Raw genomic sequence first — 10,042 nt, 5'->3', positions numbered from 1 at the left:
CGCAACTGGACTTGGTTATCTGTCAGTTATTTGCCAGTTCATGTTCGCATCTGACCAGGCTGAGACTGGTCCTCGGACCTTGGACCAGTCTCAGCCTGGTCAGCGAACATGAACTGATGAAGCCTCTTGGATGAGAGGTAAAACGTCTTCCTAGACAAATCGAGGCACCAAGGCTTGTAACGGTGGTCACAACAAACGCTTCTGAAACTGAAATCTGATTGGGAGGTTGACTTTACTTACAGGTGTTTTTTCAAACCATTGTTATATGTTTAACTATACACATAATATAATCATTTTTAATTGAGATAAACTATACAATCATTTTTAATTAATCAACAAAACAATATTTACAATTAACCATTGTTATATGTTTAACTAACTGTTATATGTTTAATTAATCAACAAAACAATATTTACAATTAACCATTGTTATATGTTTAATTAATCAGCAAAACAATATTTACAATTAACATTAATTAAAATTACAAATAATTATTGAACTGATTATGAATTTGGGGTTTTTCTTTAGTAATCATGCTCCCTCAGAAATGCCGGGAGCTCTTGAGGGGCAGACTCTTCGGCAGCAAGTCTGCCTCTGAGATTGACTCCCGACAGCTCCTGACCTTGGGCAGCATTCCCCCCAGCTTCCTCATCCTCCCAGTCATCCTCCTCTGCCTCCTCCTCTTCCTGGATGTCACCAGCTAACAGGCAAAGGTTGTGGAGGATGCAGCATGCTCCAACAACCTTGGGGGCGAACAGAGCCCGGATCTCCAAAGCCCGGAGGAAGATGGCTCTCCAGCGGGTTTTGAGCAACCCGAAGGTGCGCTCAATAATGTTGCGGGCCTTGGCGTGATGCCTGTTGAAACGGGCCTCAACTTGGCCTGTTGATTAAAATACAGGTAATGTAGAATACATCCAGGAATTCAAATTCAAAGTAACAACTGTAATAAATAATTTATTCTCTCACCTGCTACAGGTTGACGGTAGGGAGTCATGAGGGCCACCGGATGCTGCAGGCAAGGGTACCCCCCGTCTCACAGGAGGAAGAAGCCAGCTGGTGAGTAGAGGGACTGTTTGTACATAGGAGACCTCTGGAGGACAAGGGCATCGTGGACTGACCCCGTGTTGCCGATGTAAACATCCAAAAATGCAAAAATCCCCTGTTGCTCTTCTTCTGCTCCGCAGGTGGGACAAGCCGGATGTGGCATCCATCTATGGCTCCAACTGCACGCCGGAAAAGCCTCATGCCCAGCCAGCCGAGCAAAACCTGCTCCCACCTCCTCCATCTCCTCAGGCTTGGGGAAATGGATAGCCTTGTGGAGGATGCCCATCATGGCCTCCAAATATGTCTGCCGTGACCCTGTAGGAAGTGCCACATGCCAGCCAGTACAGAGAGACAGCCACCTCAATTTCGTGGCTCCAGCCATGTGGCTTTAGCCGGGGCAACATCTGGACCAACAGATTGATGGTCTCCCTTGACAGCCTGAAGGCTGGTTTGAGGTCAGCCTCCTCAGAGAAGAAGGCGCAGAGGATGGGCACAGTGTTGTTAACTTGTGCATACATTCGAGGAGAATGATCCTGTAGTAAAATAAAAAATATTTTTTAATTAGTAAAACTATGAAATAATATTTGAATTTATTTATTTATTTATTACTTTATGAAATAATATTTGAATGTATTTATTTATTTATTAATGACTTGCTTTTAACTATCAACTATGAATATTTGAATAGACTGATGAATTTAAACACATGCTGTAAAAATGTATTTATAGTTCTCTCATGAAACTTAATGTATGTTTTGTGTTCTATACAAATGAGCTTCACTTGATTCATTACACAAGACTTATCAGACTTGTATCAGATATCAGAAATAAAGAAATTATACAACTTAATATGCTCCTCTATTTCACCTGTAATTGTTGGGTCCCCCCATGATTTCACCAGTAGGTGGTGATAGGTATCACATATCAAGTATAGTAGCATAGTAGGAAATTTATGAATGAAAGGGGTGGGTCTATAGCGTTACTATTACTAAACAGTTTGGGGCGGACCCTGTTAATCCTGTTTCATACATTAATATTTATAATAATACTTCTAAACCGTACCATATTTATTTTGTTAACTTTAATATGAATGGAAAACCAAGTGCTCCCGAAGAAAAGATAACTTACGAATCCAGCAAAGGCTAGGATAGCGCGAGGTCTCTCCAGACTCCTCCTCCTCATCCTGGCTCTCCTCCGCTGAAGACGCCCCCTCAGCTCAGCAGCTTCCCCCTCAGCCTCCCAGTAAAGAATACCGACCGCGACAGCTAGCAACACTTGCCGGTCCATATTTAACGGTGGTAATACTCTACTAACTACACAATCCACAAATCCACAATGGCGATCATCTACAAACAACAGCCTTTTCGCGGGTTTTTTTTCCCGCTGTTGGCTCGTGAGATTGAGAAGCACTTAAAAATAAAATAACATACTTATGTACAACGAATGAAGGTTGTTGCTGCTTTATGTACGTGTGTATTTATTTATTTACATGTCACATACACGAGAGAGAGAGAGAGAGAGAGAGAGAGAGAGCACTTGTTTTGGATGATAACGCCCAGCTGTTTAATCAGTGCAGGCTGCATTTGGCTCCACAAGAATGCATCGTCTCAAAACTGAAAACGGAGCATTCTGTATTCTTGTGATCTCCGGAGTTCATTCTTCGGAGAACGACTAGCAAGAACATTCTCCTCAAGAACACAAGTCCATTCTTTGCATTCTTGGTATTGAGAAATGCTCATAGTCTGTTAGAAAAGAATGTTACAACAAAACTGTTAATAATGAAGTAACACTGGATATTGGAGTGGGGCTTTAAAAGTAACACTGCTCGTAGTATCTGCTACTAGGGATGTACATTTTAAACAATTTCTTTAATTGATACTTTGCTGATTATCAATTAATCATTAATAATATATGAAATATGAACATTGTTTTATGGAAAACACTTTAAACATAAGTGTTGTGCTCACAACACACGAGCCACCATAATGTAGTGCTTCATGCAACAGTAATAGGGAGTTTGGGGTTAAATTTGGCTATCAATAATAATTAATGATTATCAGGGATAATTATAAATTATGATTACTAATAAGTTCCAATTTACATTAGATCACCTCGGGGCACCACCCTTGAAGAAGGGAAAAAAAGCCAATTCACCAAATCAGTCTCAGAAAAGGTACTAAACTGTTTGTAACTCTGATTAATAATGAACTTAATAACTACAACCAATTACCATAACAGCTAGTAATGGTTGAAGGATTTTGGAGCTCTTGACAAAGTAGAAGTTGGCAACAATCACTCTTGTACAATATTAAATAGACAACATGTGGGTTCAAAAGTATTTTATTTACAAAGATGAAACACACTAACTTCCATGTACTATATACAGGTTTGTGTGTGTATGTGTGTGTGTGTGTGTGTGTGAGTGTGTGTCTGGCAGAACAAAGAAACAATGGTGGTCACTGATATCACATGTGGGTTTGATATGCTCCAGGAATGTGTGTGTGTGTGTGTGTGTGTGTGTGTGTGACGGGATGCCAGGTTATAGAAGATGGTTAGTTGCATGCAAAGACCCTGAGTCTGTGTGAAGCATCAATCGACTAATGTAGAATTAGCCGTCTAGGAAAGCAAACTACCAATAACCTGACCTGAGATTACAATAACACTCAAACAGTGGACACACATAAATTGAACACACATGCATTACATCAATCAGAGTTTAAAGTCCTGTGCTTAGCTGTGCTATGCTATGCTATCTAAGCCCAGTTCAATGTTACCAGTCTTTAAGGAAAAGGTGTCGGTGGTTGCAGGAGAACGTTGGGATTCCAATGAATGCTGTTCTTGCTGTGCAAGGACCGATGAAAGTCAGCAGAGGAGGAAAAGGTTCGCTCCTGTCCTTTGCGAGGGTAGCAGCTCAGTGCTAACCTGCTTGGTGTTCCTCAGATGGTGAAGTTAGCTGGCAAGCTTTGTGTCGCAGCTGCTGGTGCTAACTGATCAGGAATACTGGCAGGACCTCGTGCCGCTGCAGTGAGGAGAAGTTCTTTGGGCCTGCTGCAAATGAAGCTTGCAGCTCTCCGCAGCTGTTAAGCCCGGAAGAAGAGATCTTGAGGGCAGGCAGCCCGGTGGGGGGGGGATGGAGAGGAGCCCTTGAGGATAAGAAGTCAAAGGAGCGGAGAGGCTTGAGGAGAAGAGAGAGAACAAAGGAAGGCGCTGGAGTTTTGACTCTCTGATCAGAGGGGGGTTTGTCACCCTGACCAATAGTAGCTCAAAGCTAAATATTGCACCTAGGTGTGAAGAATGGGGAATTCTGGGACACTGAGTTCAGTTCAGAGTCCATTTTGAAATCCACAATGAATGACTTCATCTGTGGGTCCCAACATAAGGCTACATTATGAGTTAAAGGAACAGACAAGGTATACACCAAGTTACATGAAAAATAAACTAAATACGACAAAAAATTCTTAACGGTGTTTCGATCAGTGATTGATAATCAGCATCCCTATCTGCTATCCTACCGCTCAATATCCCTTGCTAGCCTACTGTATGTTGGTAAGGTAATTGTTTGTGTATCAACTTTAGCATGTAACCACCTTCTCAAATAGCTCTTAAGTTGTCAGTTGTAAATTCAAAGCTGGGAGTTTTTCCTTATCCAAATCGTATCTTCCTTATCCTCTACTGTATCTTGAGGGAAATTGTGATTTGTGTATTTTGAACACATCTATTAAGGCAATCATCAGACTGTTAATGAAATTTCTTGTCACGATCCTGTGATTTTAGTTTTATTGTGTGTGTTTATGTTTTTTAAACCATATTTATTTATTGTGAATTACCTTCACAGCCCACCAGGGGCCACAGCCTGCTGCTGCCCACACTTTGGGAATCACTGTACAATGGGATAGAGGGGTAACTACAGTGTCGTACTCAGAAGCATAGGACAACTGACCAGGCTGCTGTATTTGACTCACTGGTAGTGAGAACGGCACAACATACCTGGAATATATCAAACTTAGAAAAGTATCAGTAAAATATCTTTACTTACTTTTAGCTAGCGCTAATTTCAAAATTTATTTTGGTCACTACTATTATATTATATTATATTATATTATTTAGACTATCATAATTTATCGAAATGGTCCCCCAAAACTATGAAAATTAAACATTCATTCACAGATATTTTCCTTTGAATCCCAGCATTAGATTTACTAAATCCTCTTACTAATGATAGCAAAGTCAGCTGGGATGCAGATGTTCGAGCTGCGGATAGCATTATGGCTCCGCACTGTCTTTACTGGGCGTCTGCATCACCTGCAATGAAGGAAGATTGATTAGTAAAATTGAACGGGATACATTGCATAATGCAGATACAAAATAGAAATGCCCCGTACCTGAATCCTGGGGAAGGATGATTGGAACCGAGATGGAGGGACGGTTGAACTGCGCCTCGGCAAGCGCCAGCTGTCTCCGGTGCAGCTCCAACCTCTCCTGCTTTATCCGGACCATCTCTTCCTGCAGGGCAGTTTGTCGTTCGAGTCGGCCCTCTATCCCCCGTAGCACCACCAGCTTCTCCACCAGCATCTCGCTGCAGGCGCAGGTCGTTATTGTGGGCTGCCCTGTTAAGCCTCCCCGCATGCAGACAGCAGGCCCTGCTGGTTGGCGCAGGGACAGGGCACTGTTGTGGGGGTCGTCCTCTCCTGGGGGCGGGCACACCCCTGCTCCGCTCCCGGATGGCTCCTCTTCATCCTCACTTTCTGAGAGCCCCTCGTCCCCCTGAACATCGATGCCCCCACTAATGCATTCAGAGGCCGTCTTCTCGATGATGGAGAGGACTTTCACGCAGGCCACATGGGCTGGAGGGGGAGATCTTTTCGGCTATGGCCTGCCAAACACTGTTCTTCACTGTGATGTTCTTTTTGCCCCTTGTTCCCCCGAATAAAACATCACGGTGCTGCCAGACCTCGTCCACTAAGACGCCCGCTTGTTTCTTTTGCTGCCAGTTTCTTCCATTCTCACGTGTGTGGCTATATCCACAGGGGTATATATGCGCTAATGGGCTTGATTACTACTTGGATACACCTGTTGGCACACACACACACCCGCAACCCCCCCCCCCCCCACACACACACACACGATACATGCGTAGCCTAATTGCACTGTGTGGGGGGACCACGGGGCGCTGTGTGTGACTTTTGTGCTGATAAAGAGGTGGGTGATCAATTTGCCTGGCATCGATTGATTCAGTTTCAGCACCACTGCGGTGGACAGCTCCCACTAAGAGCTTCTTTTGCTTGATCTTAAGGTTCTCCTAAGAAGGCAGTTCAGAACGCGTCTGGGAAACACCCGTGTATTAGCGCTCCTTCTTAGCCGAACCCTTCTGAAGAGCCTTGTAGCATCCCCGGCTAAATGATGGTCGAACTCTCAAACTTATGGTTCACAATGATTTACTCCTTGGACCATATTCAATGTAAACACACCGTAAGAGCTATGAAAGAAGAAAACAAAATACAGTTACCTTTAAATGAAATTACTTTTAACTGCTTTTATCCCATAAACAATCATGTAAGTTGACTCTCCTTTTAACTATTTTAATAAACTCATTGTAGACTCACAGGTTTTACTCCATGAATTTAAATATATATTTTAACTGCTACGATTGATGTAACAATCATGAAGGAAAATTCATATTTTAACTGAAGGACAACCTCCCATAGAGTGAAATATAAAACAATATTTAACATGAAATTAGCATTTTTAACCGTTCGTTTCTAACTAAAAAAAAACAGTTTTTAACCTTAGCAGATCTCACATAAAACAGACAAAATACATCCTGTTGCACTAATAAAACAACCTACGAGTTAGCTTATAGCTTCATCTCATTTCCAATACAGACCGACACGACAGCTTGGCCGTTGCTAATAGTAGCTACCGTTAACCACAACACGTTCTATACATGAAAATATCCACGGCAACCAAACTCGAGCCGGACATAAATATGGCATGAAAAGGTAACAAAACAAACCTTGTGCCCCTTATTAGCCAGGTGCTAGGGCGTTTCATGTGAGTTAGGCACACTTTAGCATAGAAGACAAACTCTTAGCCTTGCAGACACACTTTTCCTACTGCAGGTAATGTCCGAAGCACCGGATGTGTACGAGGTCTCGGCGAGACGCTTTCAAAATAAAAGCACTGAATGTAACGTCTGCTTAATATATAAAAAATAAAAGCCTGGCTTTAAAGAATGTTAATAAGTAAACATAAAAACACATTTATAGAAATACTATGCTCATATTAAAGGTCATTTACAAGCCTTCTTAAGTCCTTAAGAATTATGGTATCTGGGAAACGCGGCCAATATCTGTGTGGCTACAACAAAATATGCAGATATGAGTTTTGAGCTCAGTGCACATCTTTAGGTGGCATTAAAGAAAAAAAGAAGCAATTTTTAGGGTCTATTGGGGTGCAGTTTACTGTGGAGTGTGCACCTCATAATCTTTTGTCCAGTAAGTAAGTGTATACTTTACATTAAAAAAAATTAAATTACTGTGGTACATTAAAAAAATGCTGAGGATGAGTCAGTGGGTGTAAAGGCTGGGTGCTTCAATTGTTTTGAAAAATGTTCGAGAACAATGGCCATTGGACTGACAGTACCCTGATGCTTTGTTGTTTGTGATCTTTGTCTCCGTGATCAAGAACAGCTGTCTATGGTTTCAGATTATATACAGCAACACTCAAAGCAATCCCAGTAGTACAAGTGCAGCTTCAGGTTAGGGTTGTTTACAAAATGTGTATCTTGATGATTCAGCTTGCCCATTTGAATCCATATTAACAAGTCATATAAAGTATGTGTTTGGCATAGGGCTGTCAGCTTTTCACTGCATGATTTACTGTGTGTTTTTCTCTTTTATGTCAAATGAATAACAAACGAAATACAAGAGTGGGAGGGTGGAAAAAGGGTATGTGTAACCATAACTGCACAAAAGTGTACAAAAACAACAATTACACTTAATGGGAGTGTAGTCATTCCCTACTTTAAGAATGACGCGACCCTATTGGTATTTGGAAATCATCTGGGGCCCGCCCTTATTTTTAATCACAACTCTGATCAGCACATGAGACTTGAAGTATGAAGTATTTCCCAAACTTTTTCTTATTTCATAAACGTAACAATTCTATGTGAACTTGAGCCTAAAGCAATGCAGTGCAAAATACTAATCCATCCACATACACATAACAATTTGTAATCTTGCACGCCTTTCAACACATGCCAACACATGCAGTTACAACCCCCTGTCACTAATATAAGATACATTACAGTGTTATGTTGAAGTCAATTCTGCATTCATAATAATCAGAATCAGAAACAGATTTATTGCCAAGAGGGATTTTACACAGACAAGGAATTTTTCTTGGTGAATAAGGTGCATGCATTGAAGACAATAAACAATAAACAAACAAACAGTGACTATAACATATACAATATAAACAATATAAACGCTATCAACACACAGAGGCAAAAAGTGTGGGATGGCTAATAAATAAAGACGGAAGATAAAATATAGAAGATATTAAAAATACAGGATGTACAAATTCTGCATTAATGTAATGCACAGATTCAAGGGCAGAGGAAGGTTTGAGTGCAGGAGTGAAAGAGTCAGTGTCAGTGGGGGTGGGGGACCCGGGACTTGTTGAGGATCCCAACTGCAGAGGGGAAAAAACTGTTCATGTGGCGGGCGGTTTTGGTCCTGATGGACCGCAGCCTCCTGCCAGAGGGTAGAGTGTCAAATAGTCTGTGACCGGGATGGGAGGGGTCGGCCACAGTCCTACCTGAACGCCTCAGAGCCCTGGAGCTGTGCAGGTCTTGAAGGGATGGAAGGTTGCAGCCAATCACCTTCTCGACAGAACGTACGATACACTGTAGTCTGCTCTTGTCCTTAGCAGTGGCAGCAGCGTACCAGATGGTGATGGAGGAGGTGAGGATGGACTCGATGATGGCAGTGTAGAAGTGCACCATCATCGTCTTTGGCAGGTTGAACTTCTTCAGCTGCCGCAGGAAGAACATCCTCTGTTGGGCTTGTTGTGGAAATTTGTCTTATTTGTGAGATATCTGAAACAAACTTGTAAGAAATACCAGTTGTCTTTTAAGGATTTTATTCTTTATAAAGAAGGTTCATCAGTCAACAGAGTGGCATGCGGTCTGCAGAAAGAAGAACAAGATGAGACAGTTGAGAACCCTTTTTGTTAAAGGAAAGGAATGCCCTGTTGTAGGAACACATGTCCATCGCCTCTACATTCCATTGAGGTTCTGCTCTTGCATTAATTACTCCTCTCATCTGCAAGCTGACTGTTTTCAGGAAAGAGACGCTATGAAGTCTCTCACCTCTTCACCTGACTTGTTTTGCTTCCAATGAAACCGTCAGATTGACGCATCACAGGAAAAAACCCTCTTCTTTATTTACAGCTTGAATAACCCTTTTTGCCCTCTTCCCCCACTCAAGATGAACACTCCTTTCTCTCAGGTAGGTCGAGTTCATCATCAAATGAATCTCCTTTCAGAGATGAAGAGGAACAGAACTGTCATAATCATGTGTTATAACTTATTTCTTTGCAATTGTAAATTAGGTAACGACTCTGATGTTCTGTGTCTTCTTGTCTTCTTGTGACAAGAATTATCAAGTACACCCTCCAGAGTAAAAGCACTCTGGGCCTCTCCTCTGTTTTCCTAGCCCTCCTGCCCAAATGGTTTAGGACTATGCCTCTCTTATCACACATTCCATCCTATAATGGTTTCTGCACTCATCCAGATTTTAAGCAAGTTCTAATTGTCATTAAACCAGGAACTTATGCTCTTAATGTTAACAGATTAAGAAACAGCTAAAGAAGTTGATAACACTGAACTTTTCCCCGTGTCTCTGTGATGAAATTTGATTAAAATCAATTTTAATGTTTAATGTGTCCTGTGTTCGGTGAAACCACAGCACCTCCTGATGATAAGCCCTGGTACGA

At 41.8% G+C, this 10,042-nt stretch overlaps 1 protein-coding gene across 2 annotated transcripts; it reads right to left on the bottom strand.

Moving 5' to 3' along the window:
- Positions 1-412: 412 nt before the first annotated feature.
- Positions 413-2,214, bottom strand: LOC311253781 (uncharacterized protein). Of its 2 annotated transcripts, XR_014621899.1 has the most exons (3): positions 2,174-2,214; positions 968-1,578; positions 413-881 (listed from the first exon to the last, which is right to left on the bottom strand). XR_014621899.1 is itself a non-coding variant. In XM_084384262.1 (2 exons), the coding sequence occupies exons 1-2, from the start codon at positions 993-995 to the stop codon at positions 526-528; spliced, it is 384 nt and encodes a 127-aa protein (XP_084240388.1). In that variant the 5' UTR covers positions 996-1,628; the 3' UTR covers positions 413-525. The 2 variants fall into 2 exon arrangements, 1 of the variants encoding a protein (XP_084240388.1); XM_084384262.1 differs by lacking the exon at positions 2,174-2,214 and having other exon boundaries at positions 968-1,628.
- Between the last annotated feature and the right edge of the window lie 7,828 nt (positions 2,215-10,042).

Source organism: Pagrus pagrus, assembly GCF_965226575.1.
Source record: "Pagrus pagrus genome assembly, contig: HAP1_SCAFFOLD_44, whole genome shotgun sequence".
Classification (NCBI taxonomy): domain Eukaryota; kingdom Metazoa; phylum Chordata; class Actinopteri; order Spariformes; family Sparidae; genus Pagrus; species Pagrus pagrus.
The sequence above is the reverse complement of the archived record's forward strand: the minus strand, read 5'-3'. Positions and strand labels throughout refer to the sequence as shown.